Here is a 21,802-nt window from a genome sequence, read left to right on the forward strand (position 1 = left end):
ATGCAACATAAAGACACAATTAAAAATGTAACTTTCATAAAATATAAAAGGGGTTGTTTTGAAATTGAGAAACATTTCCCTGAAAAATTGCAAAGTACAAGATTGAAATAAAAAAAAATAATAAAAATTACTTGGCCGATAACCTGCGACACTTTGATGCTATCCACCAGATTAGGTTTACGTTCCTACAGTAGTCACTTGACTTCTGTGATTACCACAGCCACTCAATGGCATCAGTGGTATCTATTCCACTGATTGGTTGCAGCGGTCATATGACTGCGGCTAAGAAGTAAACAGATTGGGAAGGGGATATATCCAGCAAGTAAAGATTTGTTTTATTATTACACTGTATTTATTCTCAAATCTTTAGCTGTCCTGAAAATAAAAAAATTAATGAAAAAAATGTTGAATAAAATAATTACAAATTAAACGAAACAAATAAATTGAGGACTTTATATAATAAATTAAAAATTATGATACAGACAATATTAAAAATAAATGTCTACACTAATAAAAAAAAAGTTTTAAACAATATATATAGATAATTAAAAACATTGAAGGAAAAAAAATCGCCAGCTGTCGGATTAGCAGCTAGAAAAACTCTTTTAAAAACAGCAATTACAAGAAAGGACAAGAGGGGGATGGAGGCGACGAAACAAGCGTAAAACCCAAATTGAACTTGTAAACCCCGGTAGGCCGCTGGACTCTTTGTTCTGCTAGGGAAAATTAACCTCGGCTTGTGCACCAGGTCCCCTGATTGATTATCATAGATATTTAAATACTGTAATCTCATTTTCAGCATGAGGGGAACGAGAACGTCAAAAAGAAGAAGAGAAAAAAAAAAAAAGATTGGGAAGGAAATAGAGAGGGGGAGATAGAATACATTATCTGACAAAGAGGCGACGTGCTGGCGGCTCACAGAGTCGATCTCACATCCTTCCACATCACTGGAAAAGTTGATGAAGTTTAAATGAAGCAGAATTATGAGCTTGGGTCGCTGAGTGGCGGCTGCCGGGGACTCGGCCTGGACTCATGTGCAGCTCTACAAAGTCATGGAGGAAAACCTAAATGGTGTAATCTTCAATCACATCTCACATCGGCGCTGACAAGGGGAAGGTAATGAGATAGACGGGATCATCCATGTTGGTTAAGGGAATTAATCCCTCTTGTTGCTCTGTGATATCGGCTTTTGGGAGCTTGTGCAAGAAATCCTCCTCCCCCCCTCCAACCTATCTAAATGCTAACTAACTGTGAGTGCGGATGGGCGCTTTTCATGTCGGGCATGTAGCGGTAGAGAGGGGAATGGTGGGATATTGGTTGGAGTGGACCAAGGATGAAGAGGCGATTGCAGTGCAGAGAAGACCTTTCAGGACTGACAAGTACGTTGGAGGCACGTCAGTGGGGTATGAAATGGCTCCTCACCCACCCTAAATTATGGTTGTAGAGTTTCCAACAGATAAGCACCACTAGACTCAATGGCACCATTAAAATAGTCATGGCCTATTCTAAATATCAGATTGGTGAGCTCTGACAACCAGCGGCCCCAATGATCAGCTCCAAATGTACCCATTGTGAAGAGCCGGATCATCACAATATAGTGGCCATTCTCGGGTGCTAAAAGAAGCCAAGCTGCAGCATCTGGGAACGCAGGGGACACACTAGTTGGGCAAACAGACACTAGTCTAGCCACCACACAAGTAGTCCGTGGTCACCGGATTAAAGCCTTGCAAAAAGCCCTTTCAGCACCTCTTATGTGTGCAACACACCTCAAGGATGTCGTTGTGCCGGTACTACAAGTCAGAAGAAGTGGTGGGGATGCCGGTAGTTAGGAGGAGGTGCACCGTGCCTTTATCTGGAGCACCCCCGGATTACAATTATTGGGCTGAACGAGGGTCATGTAAATCTTACTGCTCCACTCGATTTAACTGCTTATTAGTAGGGTGTGGGGCCTTCAATGATTTGATATTGATAATCTATCCCAAACTCCTTAAAGGAAAAAGTAAAAGTTGGCAAAAAGAAAAAAAGTTACCCAGAGTCTTGGATCTGTAAAAAATAAACCAAATAAAAAGTGTTTTCCGACCCCAAATACAGTAAAATACTTAAATGTCATTTGTCTGTGTTCGAACCATTAAGCCTGTGCTTTGTGGTCGGCTTCTCTGTCACAGCAGATACACCTTTTCTCCGGGTGTTTAGTTTCTGTTACCCTAGCTTCAGTCTTTTTAGGGTAATAGGTGTTTTCAGTTACTCATTTGTCTGTCCTATCGCCTTTTGGATGCGACTTTATATACTTTTGTCCTGCTAGTGATAGTCTCATTTGGATGTCCAGCCATACTGCTGTAGATTAAGCCAGTCGGTGAAAGACCAGCTAGGGTTTATCTCTCTGCTGTGTATGTTCTTTACCATGCACCTATCTTCTGTTTCTTTTCAGGAAGTAGGCGGCATATTCTCTAACAATACCTACTTAATCCTTTATTTCGTAGTTTGTTTCCGGGCTGTGGAGTCTGAGTCGGTGTCCATTTTGTTGGAGACTGTATAAAATGGACAGACTCCTAATATATATAATAAATTGGGTACAGTAGTACAATGCAGTATGAGCTGTAAATGTTTTCATAAGAATTTGGGAAAGTTATGAAATGTCCTATAAATGTCTGTTCCGTTCCTGATCTCGGCTTTTAGCTGAGATGAATCTGTGCTGCATTTTATGTACACGCTCAGTAGTGAGGCCGGGCTGTGGAGTTGTAAGTCAGGGAAATTGAGGAGTCTGAGTCGGTGGTTAGGCTTACCGACTCCACAGCCATGGTTTATTTTACTCACTCTGGGATCTTTCTATTTCAGCCCACTTTCCCTTCTGTAGGTAATTTACACTCTGCTCTGCCCTCCGGTTCTTTAGGAGGAACGTGAAGCGCTCGATGGCCTTTCAGGCAGCGTAGGTCCGAGTTGCCATCTCAGCTCACACAGGAAGCACTAGGATCTGCGGAGTCAGGATTTCTAGTCTGTGCAGGAACCGGCAGGGTCAGTTGCAGTTTTTAGTGTGTTACCTATTTTCCCTGAGTGAGTTGCTACACTATCATAACAAGAACATAGCAGGTACTCGCCCTCCAAGGTCCTGCTTGGGCTTTCTGCTGCAGCTCGGATCTTAGGGATTTGGCTGCAACTGTGAAGTGTTTATTATTTTAGATATTTACAGCATTTGAGATCTACTTACATTAAAATGGAAGATCCCTTTAATACAAGCCAAAACCACCTGTATCCAGAGCAGGCTACTCTGTGGTCTGCACTTGAAGTGTAGACGTCACCGTTCCATTGGCTGCAGCAGTCAGGTGGTTATTTCTCTGTCCAAGCTCACCTGACTGTTGCAGCCAAAGCAACAGAGACGTCTCCACTTTGCGTCCGATGCAGACCATGGCGCGCTACATCCAGGTGGATGGCAGTAGGAGAGTATCAATTTTGTCCTTAAAGGAAATCAGCCACCACAACAGCTTGCTGATCAATAGGGGTCTTACTAGCAGGAATTTCAGGTTTAACAAGTGGTCAGACCCCCAGCAATTTCCAATGTATTACTTTGATCTGCATTATGTGATGAGGGGCATCAGTCTGACAGTTCTCGGCCTTTGGAGGTGAAAAGGGAGCAGCAAACTGGTTGAAGGTCTTTGTATCCCACAAAGGACCCTGGTAGATATTGGCAGTGCCGCCCCAGCATGCACCACTGTATATGGTTCTTTCCTCCATGTTGGTGGATGTACGCTTCCCTGCAGCCATTGCACAGCTCCATGAGGGACACGACCAAGGGGCCATCCTTCTGATAACCCTGCCCTAATCTCCCATATAATATGATTTGCCTACAAATGGTCTACCAAGCAGTAAAACCTGAGGAGGTGTCACAAGTCCCGTGGCGCTATGACATCAGAAGAGTCAAGTAGGTGGAGCTTCTTCTAGCCCCGTGGGTGCAGGACACCGGGGAGCTGCCTGGCAGATGAGCTCAGTGCTGCGCTACAGAGTTTCAGATTCTCAGACGCTCTTCTCGCCAGAATCATCCGCAGGGAAATTATTTATGATTAAAAAAAGTCTTCGATTAGATCCAACTGTGAACGTGAAGCGCGGAGAACATGGAGGGATGGAGCGACAAAGCGGAGCGCCCATTCTCATAATTATCACACGGAGTGACCCAAAAACGCGTTCATTAATCACATTAATTATTAAGAAGCTTCAAATCTGCAAAATGTAGAATCCACAGACTGTACAAATCATCCTCATACAGAACAGTCCTCCCTCCAAAAAAGAAAGCAAGAAGTTTATGTTATAGAAGATATTATATAAAGAGGATGCCCAGGTTATACCATCTGTACACGTATAATTATATACAGGAGATGCCCAGGTTATACCATCTGTACATGTATAATTATATGCAGGAGATGCCCAGGTTATACCATCTGTACATGTATAATTATATACAGGAGATGCCCAGGTTATACCAGCTGTACATGTATAATTATATGCAGGAGATGCCCAGGTTATACCAGCTGTACATGTATAATTATATGCAGGAGATGCCCAGGTTATACCATCTGTACATGTATAATTATATACAGGAGATGCCCAGGTTATACCAGCTGTACATGTATAATTATATGCAGGAGATGCCCAGGTTATACCAGCTGAACATGTATAATTATATGCAGGATATGCCCAGGTTATACCGGCTGTACATGTATAATTATATGCAGGAGATGCCCAGGTTATACCAGCTGTACATGTATAATTATATGCAGGAGATGCCCAGGTTATACCGGCTGTACATGTATAATTATATGCAGGAGATGCCCAGGTTATACCGGCTGTACATGTATAATTATATGCAGGATATGCCCAGGTTATACCGGCTGTACATGTATAATTATATGCAGGAGATGCCCAGGTTATACCGACACGCTCGGTATCGCTGTGTACACACTGTGCTACATGTCAGTGAATAGCTCTGGTCACTTCGCTTTGCTCTTAAACAAACTAAACACTGATCTACTACTGCCACCAAGTGGCCCACACATGTTAGCACATCTTCTTGTAGATGTGAACTGCGATTATTATTATTATTATTATAGCGCCATTTATTCCATGGTGCTTTACATGTGAAAAAGGGGTATAATACAAGAGCAATTACCATAATCTTGAACACACTGTGACAGCGACTGGTACAGGAGGAGCGAGGATAACAATTTGCAATGATTATTACAATACGATATAAACCAGAACATTTGGATTCACTAACAGAAAGCAGAGATCGTGAAAATGGTGAGAAATTAAAAACAAAGTGTATTAGAAGGTTCTAGGGCTTCAGTACACAATGATCAGGTCTTCCTGTGATTGGACAGGTCCTACTGTTTATTGTATTGCGGGCAGGCGGACTCTGGTGGAGTCTCCTGTGCGCTGTTTCTGGAGACCTTGTATCCAGTATCTATGAGGCCATCGCTACCGTAACACTGCGGTAAGTGCAATGTCAGGTGCATTATTTGCTCTTAAGTGCTTTCTCCAGGACCTGTCGCTACTTGTCAATGGACGATCACTGACTAATCCTCCGTCCACTCCCTATCAGTGCTGTATTATGTCCGTGTACATGTTACCAAGCCTTGCGCCGCTTGTCAACACTGCAAATAATAGAACCCACTCCCTTTAAATAATGAGAGATGGAAATGATGGGCAGCTAGGGAGCAGACTGCTATGACTACATGGGCCGGCATGTGCTCATATGTACACTACATGGAGAAAAGTATTAGCTCGGAGAATCAGTGGGTTCAAGAGTTACCTTCACCCCCGTGTATAACCTCCGGCCCGTCGGACCCCCTCCCAAGTATAAGCTTCGGCCCCTCGCCCCCCCTCATGTATAGCCACTGGCCCTTTGACCCCCCCCCTCATGTGTAGCCACCAGCCCTTCGGTTCGGACCCCCCTCATGTGTAGCCACCAGCCCTTCGACCCCCCCCTCATGTGTAGCCACCGGCCCTTCAACCCCCCCCCTCATGTGTAGCCACTGGCCCTTGGACCCCCCTCATGAATCGCCACTGGCCCTTCGACCCCCCCCCTCCCTCATGTGTAACCACCGGCCCTTCGGACCCCCCCCTCATGTGTAGCCACCGGCCCTTCGACCCCCCCCCTCCCTCATGTGTAGCCACTGGCCCTTGGACCCCCCTCATGTGTAGCCACTGGCCCTTGGACCCCCCTAATGTGTAGCCACTGGCCCATGGACCCCCCCTCATGTGTAGCCACTGGCCCATGGACCCCCCCCCCATGTGTAGCCACCGACCCTTCGACCTCCCCCCTCATATGTAGCCACCGACCCTTCGACCTCCCCCCCTCATATGTAGCCACCGGCCCTTCGACCTCCCCCCTCTTGTGTAGCCACTGGCCCATGGACCACCCCCTCATGTGTAGCCACCGGCCCTTGGACCCCCCTCATGTGTAGCCACTGGCCCATGGACCCCCCCTCATGTGTAGCCACCGACCCTTGGACCCCCCCTCATGTGTAGCCACCGACCCTTGGACCCCCCTCATGTGTAGCCACCGACCCATTGACCCCCCCCCTCATGTGTAGCCACCGACCCTTCTCCCCCTCCCCCATGTATAACCTCTGGCCATTCAACCCCCCCCCCCCCAAGTATAACCACTGGGATTTTGACAGCCCCTTTATAACCTCCGGCCTCTCGCCCCCCCCCCCCCCCCCCCCCTTCCCTATATAACTTCCGACCCCTGATCCCTCTATGTATAACCTCTGGCCCCTCTACCCCCCCTCCCCATATTTAACCTCCAGCACCTCGAGTCCCCCATGTATATTATCCAGCCCCTTGGTTTATAAAATCCAGACCCTTGTCATGCCGCCTGCCTTCGCTAACATGTGATACAATGGTTGGTGGTAGCTCACTGACTGAGGAGAATGCAGGAAGATTGATGTAGATTCCTATAAACAACATCTGCTCTTTTAAGAGAGGCCACAACAAGCGAGTGCATCCCATCAGCGACTGTGTGAGCTCTTCATTTCCAGCACTGCCCCTACTAATGACTGGCAGTGTATCGATGGCCCGAATACTGCTAAAACACTGCGCTGTGCTGCCCCCTAGTGCACGTCAGCAAGACTACACAACGCAATATCTGGATTCCATAGGTTACTGACCGAAAATATCCAGACAAGAAAAAAATATAAATAGTCTTTTTCCCACCCCCATGTACAGTGGCTATGAAAAGTCTACACGCCCCTATTAAAATTGCTGATTTTTGTCATGTAAAAAATCCTACCAAGAAAAATAATTTCATAACTTCTTCCCCCTTTAATGTGTCCCATGATCTGTAAAAAAAAAAAAATTAAAAAAAATTGAGAAACAATCTAAAATCATTTTGAGGGGAGGGGATAGAAATAACAAGACTAAAATAATATGGTTTCATAAATGTGAACACCCTCATATAATTTGGGGTGTAATTGTGTTCAGAATCAGCCGATCACATTTCCCCTCATGTTACACAGTAGTCCGCGCACGGCCGCCGTCATTTACAGCAAAGCTGATTAACTCCAGACAAAAGGGTCGCTGTTCTAGGAGGATTTTCCTGACATTTTCTGGCTCGTAAACAGCTAACAACACAGCAAAGGATCTCAGTGTGCATAGTTATCAGTAAGAAAAAGGTACAAAAACCATTTCCCAGGCATCAGATCTACCTGGACACCGTGAAGACGTCATCAAGATGTGGCTTACAGTTGGCACAACAGTGATATTACCTAGAACTGGACGTCCCTCAAAAATTGATGAAAAGAGAAGAAATTTGGTGCTGGAGGCTGCCAATAGGCAGACAGCAACATTTAAGGAGCTGCAGGAATTTCTGGCAATTACTAGCTGTGTTCTGCATATGACAACAATCTCCCATACTCTTCATATGTCCAGTCGGAAGCTTTTCCTTCACAGAAAATCATCCAGGCCCGCTGAAGCTTTGTCAGAACCTCCATCACGACTGCCAAAAATAGGAAACATGTTATGTCTGATGGGAACGAGGTAGAACTTTTTGGCCATAATTCCAAACGGTGCAAAGTCAACACTGCGCATCATGAGACCACCATCCCCACAGTGAGGCATGGTGGGGGCAGCATGGCACTTTGGGGCTTTCAGCAGCTGGAACTGGGACTTTGATCAAGGTGGAGGGAATTATGAACAGTCCAAATATCAGGCAATTTTGTAACAAAACCTTCATGCCTCTGCTAAAAAGCTGAAGAGGAATTTCACCTTTCAGGACAACGCCCTAAGTGACCGCCAAATCACCAAAAGAATGGCTTCACTAAAAGAAGATGGAAGTATTGGAATGGCCTGGACCTGAACCCAAGTCACAATCTATAGTGACCTGAAGAGGGCGCTGTACACAGGAGATGCTGCCGCAATCTGACAGATGTGGAGTTACTGCAAGCCCATTCTAATGCTGTGCTGCGCTGATAGACTCTGACCCAAAGATACTGAACATTGCCAGAAATTCACAGGAGACTGCAACAAAGTATTAGTGTAAGGGTGTGCAGATTTATGCAACCACATTATTTTACTTCTTTCCCCCAAAAAATATTTTAGTCTGTTTCTCAGTGGATTTGTACAGATTATGGGCGACACTGAAGGGGGAAAAAGTTATGAAATGATTCTTCTTGGTAGGATTTTTTACATGACAAAAACCTGCCATTGTAAGAGGGGTGTAGACTTTTACATCCAATGTCTTATCACAGTCTCATCCCCTCTGGACTGGACACCATATAACGAACCCTTAGCTGTGAGCTGGAAGGTCCGGATGGCTTTCCAGTTTCCAGATGGGAATACTGTCCCATTAACTGACAGCAAGTGGAGACTTTGACAGATAAAAGTCAGACTGTGACGGCCTCCGCGTATCTGAGCCGCCATGTCACGCACATATGGCTGCACAGCGACTTTGGCCACATGACAATAGTACTGTGACGTTGTGCCTGCAATGGCGTCTGTCAGATTTTTGGTCGTGGGTCGGATGTGACATCGTCATCATATCTGCAATAAACGCTGACTGTGACAATGACCGGTCATTGCACCACCAAACAGCAGCTGTAAAATTATGGCATTGGCCACACAACCCCACAATACAGCCCCCCAGCAGAGCCCATAGCCCCCCAGTATACCCCCACAGCAGAGCCCATAGCCCCCCCAGTACAGCCCCACAGCAGAGCCCATAGCCCCCCCAGTACAGCCCCACAGCAGAGCCCATAGCCCCCCCAGTACAGCCCCACAGCAGAGCCCATAGCACCCCCAGCAGAGCCCATAGCCCCCCAGTACACCCCCACAGCAGAGCCCATAGCCCCCCCAGTACAGCCCCACAGCAGAGCCCATAGCACCCCCAGTACAGCCCCACAGCAGAGCCCATAGCACCCCCAGTACAGCCCCACAGCAGAGCCCATAGCACCCCCAGTACAGCCCCACAGCAGAGCCCATAGCACCCCCAGTACACCCCCACAGCAGAGCCCATAGCCCCCCCAGTACAGCCCCACAGCAAAGCCCATAGCCCCCCAGTACACCCCCACAGCAGAGCCCATAGCCCCCCCAGTACAGCCCCACAGCAGAGCCCATAGCACCCCCAGTACAGCCCCACAGCAGAGCCCATAGCACCCCCAGTACAGCCCCACAGCAGAGCCCATAGCCCCCCCCAGTACAGCCCCACAGCAGAGCCCATAGCACCCCCAGTACAGCCCCACAGCAGAGCCCATAGCACCCCCAGTACAGCCCCACAGCAGAGCCCATAGCCCCCCAGTACAGCCCCACAGCAGAGCCCATAGCCCCCCCAGTACAGCCCCACAGCAGAGCCCATAGCCCCCCCAGTACAGCCCCACAGCAGAGCCCATAGACCCCAGCACAGCCTCAGACATGGCGGCGCTCACCCTCTGCAGCAGCTGGTTGCAGCTCATGGACTCCCTCAGCACTCCGCACCTCGGCTCTTCCATCCTGGGTGGCGCCCCCCGCTCTGCACACTTCGCTTGCCCAGACACAACTGTCCGCAGTCACTCCGGGACCGAACTATTACAACTCCCTGTAGGGGGGGCAGTCATGCATCTGACAATAATTACATCCCTTCACACGTCTCTAGCTCTAGCATTAACTCCAAAAACACGACACAATGTCACTTATTTAATGCAAGGCTGTTTATGTCTCTAATAGGGCAGAAATATCGCAATCTTCCCCTTTATATCAGGATGGTTCGCTCCATTGTCATGGCGACAGGGCACTAACAGGAAGCGCCTGACAGTGGGTTTATAGTTATTACACCGCTGCCCGGGCTCAAATACACTTTATTCGCGCTGCTTAAAATACACATTAGGCGGTATTTATCGTGTGCGTATTGTCACTCTGTAAGGTTGTAAAGTTTATTTAAAGAGAAAAAACCCTAGCCGCCAGTGTATGGAAGTTGCCATAGTAACCGCGCCTGAACTCTGACCTCGAGAACGTCACTTCCGCTTGCGGTGTAAACACGTGTCCTGGACGGAAAGGGCAGGTGAGTTACTGCTGTGTGATTGTCTGAGGAAAGGAGAGGAGGTCCGGGGGCAGAGATCAGGGCATAGCAGGGGGAGAGGCCATGTGTGTGACCAGACCCCTAAATCATGTCATCCCCCTCCCCCCGGACCTGACCCCTTAATTATGTCACCCCCCGGACCAGACCCCTAAATCATGTCATCACCCCCCCCCCCCCCCGGACCAGACCCCTAAATAATGTCAGCCCCCCCCCCCCGGAGCAGGCGCCCGTGCAGTGTCAGCCCCCCCAGGACCAGATGCCCGTGCAGTGTCAGCCCCTAAAATAATGTCTGTTCCCCCCCCCCTCCCCCCGGACCAGACACCTAAATAATGTCTGTTCCCCCCGGACCAGACACCTAAATAATGTCTGTTCCCCCAAACCCCCCCTGGACCAGGCGCCCGTGCAGTGTCAGCCCCCCCAGGACCAGGCGCCCGTGCAGTGTCAGCCCCCCCAGGACCAGGCGCCCGTGCAGTGTCAGCCCCCCCAGGACCAGGCGCCCGTGCAGTGTCAGCCCCCCCGGACCAGATGCCCGTGCAGTGTCAGCCCCCCCAGGACCAGGCGCCCGTGCAGTGTCAGCCCCCCCGGACCAGATGCCTGTGCAGTGTCAGCCCCTAAAATAATGTCTGTCCCCCCCCCCCCCCCAGACCAGACACCTAAATAATGTCTGTTCCCCCAAACCCCCCCTGGACCAGGCGCCCGTGCAGTGTCAGCCCCCCCAGACCAGACACCTAAATAATGTCTGTTCCCCCAAACCCCCCCTGGACCAGGCGCCCGTGCAGTGTCAGCCCCCCCAGGACCAGGCGCCCGTGCAGTGTCAGCCCCCCCAGGACCAGGCGCCCGTGCAGTGTCAGCCCCCCCAGGACCAGGCGCCCGTGCAGTGTCAGCCCCCCCAGGACCAGGCGCCCGTGCAGTGTCAGCTCCCCCAGGACCAGGCGCCCGTGCAGTGTCAGCTCCCCCAGGACCAGGCGCCCGTGCAGTGTCAGCCCCCCCAGGACCAGGCGCCCGTGCAGTGTCAGCCCCCCCAGGACCAGGCGCCCGTGCAGTGTCAGCCCCCCCAGGACCAGGCGCCCGTGCAGTGTCAGCCCCCCCAGGACCAGGCGCCCGTGCAGTGTCAGCCCCCCCAGGACCAGGCGCCCGTGCAGTGTCAGCCCCCCCAGGACCAGGCGCCCGTGCAGTGTCAGCCCCCCCAGGACCAGGCGCCCGTGCAGTGTCAGCCCCCCCAGGACCAGGCGCCCGTGCAGTGTCAGCCCCCCCAGGACCAGGCGCCCGTGCAGTGTCAGCCCCCCCAGGACCAGGCGCCCGTGCAGTGTCAGCCCCCCCAGGACCAGATGCCCGTGCAGTGTCAGCCCCCCCGGACCAGATGCCCGTGCAGTGTCAGCCCCCCCAGGACCAGGCGCCCGTGCAGTGTCAGCCCCCCCGGACCAGATGCCTGTGCAGTGTCAGCCCTCTAAAATAATGTCTGTTCCCCCCCCCCCCCAGACCAGATGCCTAAATAATGTCTGTTTCCCCCCGGACCAGATGCCTAAATAACGTCTGTCCCCCCCCCCCGACCAGGTCAGGTGCCTAAATAATGTCTATTTCCCCCTGGACCAGACGCGAAAATAATGTCTGTTTCCCCCCGGACCAGACGCATAAATAATGTCAGCCCCCCTAGACCACTAGATTTCAGACACAAAAGAAGGCTCCTAAATAAATTCAGACTTCAGAGCACACTGTTAAATTGATACAAAAGACAAGACTGCTTAATAATTCAGATTACAGCAAACCCCTAAATTATCACTCTCATTTCAAACCTCAGATCAGACTCACAAATTACGCATCCCCTAGACCGGTACCCTAATTGTAGACGCCCAATTACATTCCACGGATAATACTAATTCGCTTCCCCTCCTCTGTCCCTGCTTCCTTTTCAGGTTTGTTTCCATGAACATCAGGACTCAGTGTGACGTTTGCCTGGACCTGAAGATGAGCTCATAAGTGAGGAGGGTTATACCAACCGTTATCTATTGGATGAGGGTAATTTTATACCGGTGCCGTGTTGGAATAAATGACAGGCACTTCGTTAGGTCACGGGCCCCTTGGGAGCCATGGTCATTAAAAACCAATGGGAGTTCCTCTATGATACAATCATAGTTCTGGGCAGGACCAGGTTCCCCCTATTGGTTGTCATCCTGCTTTTCCAGGAACAGATATGACTAACAAGAATATGACATGAGATCATGTATGTCCCTGTATCTATATTACAGATGTGCCATGTTGTTTCCCTTTCTGCAGAACATCATACGTCATGTCTATGAACGTGGAAGAGAAGCTGAAGCACCGGGACAGGACCCCTCACCGAGACATTTCCAATCATGAACCTTCTGGTCCTGAGAACCAGGTCATAACTGGGGATGAATTAAAAAAGAAGAAAAAGAAATTCACCAATTTCAATGTCATGTGCATGGGCAGCAGCAGTGACGCAGAAGGGACGCCGAAGAGGACAAAGTATGAGCAACATAGTGAGACCGAAACTGTTCCACCAGTCCCTAAGAGGAAAAAGAAGGGTGAGTACGACAACCCATAAGATTGCGCACCGACACATGACTTGGACTCATTGACCAGTCAGATGGACTGGACCAGCTTCAGGGAATAGTGCGTCACAATCAGTGTGGCTTCTTTTTGTGTCCAAGGTTTCCACAACACTCTTGCTAATACATGTCTAATGGGGAGTTCCTTCGTAGTCCATTCTAAACAGTTTGCATATTTTAGCAATGGAAACATTTGCAGATCTGTTCATTTTCTTTCCAGGAGACGTCTACATTGAAGATCAGACAGACCAAGAAATTTCTAGGAAGAAGAAGAAAAAGAAAAGAAAGGATGAATCCCATCAGGAGGCTGAGGACACGAGAGCAATTGAAAAAATAAAAAAATCCCGTAAGGCCAAAGAGTCCAAGAGTGGCCACAGTAATGAAGAAGTGCCAGGTAGTAAAATTGCTGACTTAGATGGTAGATCAAGAACAAAAAAGAAGAAAAAGAAGAAAGATCTCGGGGAACATCCTTTAGACGATTGTTTAGTGGAGGAATCGTTGACTGTTGACAGCCAATCTGCCAATGAGAAAAAGAAAACTAAGCGGAAGGATGGCGGAGAGGAAAGCCATAGTCAGCGTGGTTTCACTAAAAGAAAGCATCGAGGTGGTTTTGAGACCACACGGAATGTGAACGAAAGTGAAGACCAAGCTGAAGATGGTTCAGTGCAGGAATTGCTGATTTCTGAGACCCAACATTCAAGCAAGAAGAAGAAAAAGAGGAAGGATAGTGGAAGACTCCAGGAAGATGGTTTCAGTGAAGAAATTTTCTCCCAACAAAAGAGTCCAAATGGTTCTGAGACCTTGGAACAAGAGGAAGGTATAAACCAAAAAAGAAAACCAGTCAAGAAGAAAAAAAGTAAACCTGATCATCACCAAGTGGCTGATGACATTGCAGTGGATGCCGATGCCTCGTCTTCATTTGTTGGCCTTCGCATAGAGACCTCTTTGTGTAGTGAACTTATCGCTATAGAACATGGACTGAGTCGGAAGAAAAAGAAGAAATCTAAGAAAGATCATGGGAATCATCCTATGGATGGTTTAATGGAAGAATCAATGACTATCAGCACCGCAGATGCAAACAAGAGTGCGAAGAAGACAAAGTGGGAAGATGGACATGAAAGCCAAAGGCAACATATGCAAGAGGGCCAAAGTGTGGACCAGGCTAAGGCTCATGGTAAGAAGAAGAAGAAACATTCTGGGGAACGTCTCTTAGACGATAGGTTAGCGGAGGACTTGTGCAGTGTGGATGCTCAAGATACAAAGAAGATGACAAAGCGGACGGATGATGAAGATGAAGGCCATAGGCAACATAGTTTTACTGCAACCACAGAGTCAGTAGCAGAGTTTGTACATTATGCTCAAGTACGCATGAAGAAAAAGAAGGAACTAAAGAAATATCACAGGGAACCTCACCAGGACACTGATCTTACAGCAGATGATATGTCCTCCTCTGTTGGCCTCCACAGTGAGGAACCTTCATTTAATGAATTCGCTGGTACAGAAGATAATGTGAGTCGGAAGAAAAAGAAGAAATCTAAGAAAGATGGTCTGTTAGATGATTGCTTAGTGGAAGAATCAACTCTTACTGACAAACATATAAGTGAGATGAAGACAAAGCTGGAAGATGGTGGAGATGAAAGCCAAAGGCAACATATGCAAGAAGGCCTAAGTGTGGACCAGGCTGAGGCTCATGGTAAGAAGAAGAAGAAACATCGTGGGGAACGTCTCTTAGATGATAGATTAGCGGAGGACTTGTGCAATGTGGACACTCAAGATACAAAGAAGACGACAAAGCGGACGGATGATGGAGATGAAGGCCATAGGCAACGTAGTTTTACTGCAACCACAGAGCCAGTAGCAGTGTGTGTAGATGAGGCTGAAGTACGCATGAAGAAAAAGAAAAAAACAAAAAAAGATCGCAGTGTACCTCACCAGGACACTGATCTCACAGCGGATGATGTGTCCTCATCTGTTGGCCTCCACAGTGAGGAGCCGTCATCTAATGAATTTGCTGGTACAGAAGATAGTGCGAGTCGGAAGAATAAGAAAAAATCTAAGAAGCATCACAAGGATCGTCTTTTGGAATATGGTTTAGTGGAGGAATTGTCGACTGCCTATGTCCAACATAAAAGTGACAAGAGAGCAAAGTGGAAGGATGGTGGACATGAAAGCCATAGGCACCATGGATTCACTGAAGAATTTGGCACGAAAAGAAAGCATCAGAGTGGTTCTGAGAAAAAGGATCTAATGGATGAAAATGAAGAGGTGGAAAAACCTGTCAAGAAGAAGAAGAAACAGAAGGATGAACATCCCAAAGAAGCTGATGACACAGCAGAGGATGAAGGGTCCTCCGCAGTTGGCCTCTGCAGAGAGGAACCTTCACGTAGCGAGTTCACTGGCACAGAAGATAAGTCGAGGCGGTTAAAAAAAGAGAAATCTAATAAATATCACAGGGAATGTTTTTTGGAAAATGGTTTAGTAGAAGAACACACAGAACAAAGTCACAGACCTCAGTCCTCTGCTTCCCCACTTGTTGACCCGAATCCGGCTACACAAGACGAGCACCAGGCCACCCAAAACAAAGGGGAGGAGAAGTAAGTGATTTTAGAAGACGCTTGCTCAGTCACTTATGTTTATCATTTTTCTGTCCAGGCTATAATGGAATTTAAAGCGGCTGTCCACTGCTATGTAAAGTGCGCCAATGTATTTAAACGGTGGAGATAAGTGTTTTTGTAAATACCTTCTGCTGTGCGTCTTGCCTGTGAGTGGCGCTATCGCTGGCCACTTACAGGCATCACGTGACCCAGTGATGCGCTCCCCGCTGATTGATGGGCTGTGGATGGGGTAACCACGCGTGTCACACTCAACATCCACCGTTCGCTTTCCCTCTCCTGCATTCATTGGGAGAGCGCTCGGTGGATGCTGGGCTGTGACGCGCGGGGTAACCCCATCCACAACCCATCAATCAGCGGGGAGCGCGTTGCTGGGTCACCCCCGACTGCAGCCGGAACGTGACGTGATATCGGCGGATGTCAGAGCCGGCTGCAGCCGGGGGTCACGTGATGCCTGTAAGCGGCCAGCGATAGCGCCACTCACAGGCAAGACGCACAGCAGAAGGTATTTACAAAAACACTTATCTCCACCGTTTACATACATTGGGGCATTTTATATAGTAGTGGACAGCTGCTTTAAGTCTCCATGCACTGATTTCCTACTGGAGCTTCTAGACAGCTGCCAGTGTAATCAAGCAGGGCTGCAGTGTAAAGCATGGGCAGCAGCAGAGACAGGAGTTGAAATTAATAATTTAATTATTAATTATTTAATAATTAATTAATCATTTTGCTGTTTAATTACCAGAAGCATACCCTAATTTACCAATTTCCCATGAACGTTTTCACAGGTTGGCCACCTTAGAAGCAGACACAGAAAGAAGAAGAATAAAAAAAAGTATTCCCAAAGATGTACGGGAGCAAGATATAGCGCTACTTCAGGAGTATCTTCCTAGGATGAATAATCCAAACGCACTCAAATACTTGTGCTGCTCGGAGCTAGAGAGAGTAAAGGCTGCAAAAAGAAGCGGTAGGTGGCGTAATTGGTTGCTGTCTACTAGCCGGAGCAAATAGAGGCTGCAAAGAGCGTGATGCCCGGGAAATCCAAGGGCCATAACCTTTTTTTTGTTTGTTTTTGTTTTATTTTTTCATAGACAGAATTGTATAAGCTCTTATGGCGGGGTAAGCTGTAGTTTTCACTGCTGCCATTCAAGACTTTTTAATCCCTCTTTATTGTATAATTTTGTATCATTTTCTGAGAGCCATAACCTTGTTCACTTTTTCATATACTGAGCTCTACGACCTATGAAGCTTTTTTTTTTTCATAAGTCTGTAGTATTTATCAGCACTATTTTGGAATGCGTACAACGTTTTGATCACTTTTTGTATTGCTGTTTTGTTTGTTTTCATACATTTTTCATTTGCAGTGTTTACTATACATACAGTGGGTAAGGAAAGTATTCAGACCCCTTTAAGGCTATGTGCCCACGTTGCATTTATGAAGCAGAAAATTTCTGCTTCATTTCTGCAAGTCCTCTCCCGGAAAAACGCATGCGGAATTCCGCACGCGTTTATCGCGCATTTTTCGCGCGTTTATCACGCGTTTTCCACATGCGGAATTGCCTTGCGTTTTTTATGCATTGGACAAAGGCAATTCTGCTTGCGGAAACGCAAAATTAAATGACATGCTGCGGATTTTTGAACGCTGCATAAACGCTGCGGAAAAATCCGCAGCATGGGCATTGACATTGCGGAATCCCATTGGGGACCATGGGGTGCGGATATACATGCGTTTTTCAAGCGTTTACGCTGCGGAAATTCCGCAGCATATACGCTTGAAAAATGCTACGTGGGCACACAGCCTAAATTTTTCACTCTTTCTTTCATTGCAGCCATTTGGTAAATTCTAAGGGTATGTGCACACGATGCAGAAATGAAGCGGAAAATTTCTGCATCATTTCTGCATCTCCCTGGCAGAAAAAATGCATGCAGATTGTGCATGCGTTTTTCCTGCAGAATACATGCGGATTCACATGCGTTTCCGCATGCGGATTGACAAGCGCTTTCCAGGCGATTTTAGCATCACCTGGAAAGTGCTTGACAACTAGGTCACACTATATAAATCCATGCAACCGGCATGGATTTATATAGTGTGACCCGAGAGAGTGGTAAAAATAAATGTATACTTTACCCTCAGATGGCCCGCGCTGTCCTGCTCACTCCGTTCTCCTGGCTGCTGGCAACTTTGAATTGAAAGACCTGCCGACGTCAGCGTCACGTGACCCGTCACATGACTCTGACGTCAGCGCAGGTCCTTCAACTCACTGCAAAGTGCCGGGAACTAAGCAGGAGCGGTGCGCGGGCCGACAGAAGGTAAGTATACATTTATTTTTTATTTTATTCTTTTTTTACAGCTTTTTTAATGGTACCTGGGTGTGGATGAGACTCTCCTCTCCTCTACACCCGGGTACCATCCGCACATTAGAACGCGCCAATTACGCAAGTACAGATGCAGTCTTGCGGAATTGGCGCGTTCTAATGCAAGTCAATGGCGGCGAAAACGCAGCACTTCCGCAAAATGAATGGACATGCTGTGGATTTTTGAGCGCAGCATTTACGCTGCGGAAAAATCCGCATCATGGGCACAGCACATGCGGATTTCAATTGGGGAACATTGCTACCTTCTACCATGCGTTTTTAATGCGTTTCTGCGGCGTTTACGCAGCTGCAAAAACGCAGCGGAAACGCATTAAAAACGCATCGTGTGAACTCAGCCTAAGAAGTTCATTTTTTTCTCATTAAAGTACACTTTGCACCCCAGCTTGACTGAAAAAAAACAGAAATGTAGAAATATTTGCAAATTTATTAAAAAAAGAAAAACTGAAATATCACATGGTCATAAGTATTCAGACCCTTTGCTCAGACACTCATATTTAAGTCACATGCTGTCCATTTCCCTGTGATCCTCTTTGAGATGGTTCTACTCCTTCATTGGAGTCCAGCCCAAGGAGCTCAGAGACAGAATTGTGGCAAGGCACAGATCTGGCCAAGATTGCAAAAGAATTTCTGCAGTACTCAAGGTTCCTAAGAGCACAGTAGCCTCCATAATCCTTAAATGGAAGAAGTTTGGGACCACCAGAAGTCTTCCTAGACCTGGCCGTCCAGCCAAACTGATCAATCGTGGGAGAAGAGCCTTGGTGAGAGAGGTAAAGAAGAACCCCAAGATTACTGTGGCTGAGCTCCAGAGATGCAGTAGGGAGATGGGAGAAAGTTCCACAAAGTCAACTATCACTGCAGCCCTCCACCAGTCGGGCCTTTATGGCAGAGTGGCCTGACGGAAGCCTCTCCTCAGTGCAAGACATATGAAAGCCCGCATAGAGTTTGCTCAAAAACACATGAAGGACTCCCAGACTATGAGAAATAAGATTCTCTGGTCTGATGAGACGAAGATAGAACTTTTTGGTGATAATTCTAAGCGGTATGTGTGGAGTAAACCAGGCACTGCTCATCACCTGCCCAATACAATCCCAACAGTGAAACATGGTGGTGGCAGCATCATACTATGGGGGTGTTTTTCAGCTGCAGGGACAGGACGACTGGTTGCAATTGAAGGAAACATGAATGCGGACAAGTACAGAGATACCCTGGATGAAAACCTCTTTCAGAGTGCTCTGGACCTCAGACTTGGCCGAAGGTTCACCTTCCAACAAGTCAATGACCCTAAGCACACCGCTAAAATAACAAAGGAGTGGCTTCAGAACAACTCTGTGACCATTCTTGACTGGCCCATCCAGAGCCCTGACCTAAACCCAATTGAGCATCTCTGGAGAGACCTGAAAATGGCTGTCCACCAACGTTCACCATCCAACCTGATGGAACTGGAGAGGATCTGCAAGGAAGAATGGCCGAGGATCCCCAAATCCAGCTGTGAAAAACTTGTTGCATCATTCCCAAGAAGACTCATGGCTGTACTAGCTCAAAAGGGGGCTTCTACTCAATACTGAGCAAAGGGTCTGAATACTTATGACCATGCGATATTTCAGTTTTTCTTTTTTAATAAATTTGCAAACATTTCTACATTTGTTTTTTTTTCAGTCAAGATGGGGTGCAGAGTGTACTTTAATGAGAAAAAATGAACTTTTTAGAATTTACCAAATGGCTGCAATGAAACCAAGAGTGAAACATTTAAAGGGGTCTGAATACTTTCCGTACCCACTGTAATGACACGGCATGCATAATCCTTTATCATCTATAGTAAACACTATGTATACCTTGTTACAGATAGCAAAAGCAAAAATGTGCCATTTTTAACAAAAAAGCCTAAACCTTTTATTTACTTGAACTTGAACATGCGATCTTCTGATCACACAGTGAATACCTTGCACTTCTTGTGAAGTGCAGTGTAGTAACCTATCTTGTGAGTCTTTCATAGATTGCTTATTAGCCCCTGTCTCCAGCAGGACATAATTAGCTGTAAAAGCAGGAATGTCAAATACACAGAGGGCCAAAATTTTAAAACTTGGACAAAGTCGATGGCCAAACTTAATATTTTTTAAAAAAACATTTTTCACTTGAAGTTTTTCCTTATCAAATATGACGATGACCCTTTTCATATGGAACAAACTTAAGACCTCCTGATTGATGAGTGTTCATGCCAGCAGCATTCTTGCACTGCTGGACCAAACTGCGCTGCTATTGATGCAATATGGTGCATATTTGGCTGTATAGCATCTCAAGTGCAGCGGTGCTGAAGCTGATAGTGCTTATAGACAGAATTGATCCGGTGATTGAGCCAACCTCAGGGCTGTGCTTAGAAGCTCAATAGAGAAGAGAGCTTGTAAGCACTATGCATGTTCGGCCAACGCTGCTAGAAAGATCCCCATGACCACAAGCAGTAAAGAATAATACAAAAAAAAGTAAAGCTTTGGGAAGCATGGAGAGAAATTGTAATAGATGAATTGCCCTAACCAAGTGATTTTCCTCCTATTGAAGTCCTTAGATTGCCCTTTAATTGCTCCCATATAGTATGAGTTGTCCCCTAAACACAGTACAATACTCCCACAGTGAATTCCTCCACAGTACCCTCCACACGCATGGTATGTTAACCCTACTGTACCCCCTCTCAAACCCCTCGGCAAAGTATGGTGACTTCAACACCGTATGATGCCCCAACTATGATCCCAACATGGCCCTCCATACAGTATAATGGGCCCCTCATAGTCCTCCATACTGTATAATGGCCCCTCTTAGTCCTCCATACAGAATAATGGTACCCACATAGTCCTCCATACAGAATAATGGTACCCACACAGTCCTCCATACAGAATAATGGTACCCACACAGTCCTCCATGCAGTATAATGGCCCCACACAGTCCTCCATGCAGTATAATGGCCCCACACAGTCCTCCATGCAGTATAATGGCCCCACACAGTCCTCCATGCAGTATAATGGCCCCACACAGTCCTCCATGCAGTATAATGGCCCCACACAGTCCTCCATGCAGTATAATGGCCCCACACAGTCCTCCATGCAGTATAATGGCCCCACACAGTCCTCCATGCAGTATAATGGCCCCACACAGTCCTCCATGCAGTATAATGGCCCCACACAGTCCTCCATGCAGTATAATGGCCCCACACAGTCCTCCATGCAGTATAATGGGCCCACATAGTCCTCCATGCAGTATAATGGGCCCACATAGTGCTCCATACAGTATAATGGGCCCACATAGTCCTCCATACAGTATAATGGGCCCACATAGTGCTGTATACAGTATAATGGGCCCACATAGTGCTGTATACCGTATAATGGCCCCTCTTAGTCCTCCATACAGTATAATGGATCCCACATAGTCAACCATACAATAAAAATGCCTCACATAGTCCTCCATACAGTATAATGGGCTCCTCTTACAAAAAAAATACTCACCTCTGTTCGTTCCCCAGCTGCTCCAGTCGGATCGGGACTGGGCAGCTTCCCTCTTCCATCACTGCTTTCAACTGTATGGGAATCCAGGATGCCCATACAGTAGAAAGTGCGATGACGGGCAGAGGGGCCAAATATAATCACCCTGCGGGCCACATTTGACCCGCAGGCCAGAATTTGACATGTATGGTAGACCTGGAAACCATTGTTGGGTGC

The 21,802-nt window shown here is 47.5% G+C and overlaps 2 protein-coding genes across 5 annotated transcripts in view; one reads left to right on the forward strand and one right to left on the reverse strand.

Moving 5' to 3' along the window:
* Positions 1-10,071, reverse strand: part of CFAP77 (cilia and flagella associated protein 77) — a 149,834-nt gene extending 139,763 nt beyond the window's left edge. The window contains exon 1 of the mRNA XM_073637853.1: positions 9,912-10,071. Coding sequence (XP_073493954.1) covers positions 9,912-9,974 — 63 coding nt within the window. The 5' untranslated portion in view covers positions 9,975-10,071. The remainder of the gene's footprint in view (positions 1-9,911) is intronic.
* A 370-nt stretch (positions 10,072-10,441) lies between these two features.
* Positions 10,442-21,802, forward strand: part of TTF1 (transcription termination factor 1) — a 76,617-nt gene continuing 65,256 nt past the window's right edge. The window contains exons 1-5 of one of the 4 annotated variants that reach the window (XM_073640669.1): positions 10,442-10,522; positions 12,454-12,556; positions 12,815-13,086; positions 13,331-15,704; positions 16,511-16,689. In XM_073640669.1, coding sequence (XP_073496770.1) covers positions 12,828-13,086; positions 13,331-15,704; positions 16,511-16,689 — 2,812 coding nt within the window. In that variant the 5' untranslated portion in view covers positions 10,442-10,522; positions 12,454-12,556; positions 12,815-12,827. The other 3 variants (XM_073640671.1, XM_073640670.1, XM_073640672.1) reach the window with 3 other exon arrangements.

Source organism: Phyllobates terribilis, unplaced genomic scaffold (genome assembly GCF_046119375.1).
Source record: "Phyllobates terribilis strain yellow unplaced genomic scaffold, ASM4611937v1 Scaffold_7__3_contigs__length_470593459, whole genome shotgun sequence".
NCBI lineage: Eukaryota > Metazoa > Chordata > Amphibia > Anura > Dendrobatidae > Phyllobates > Phyllobates terribilis.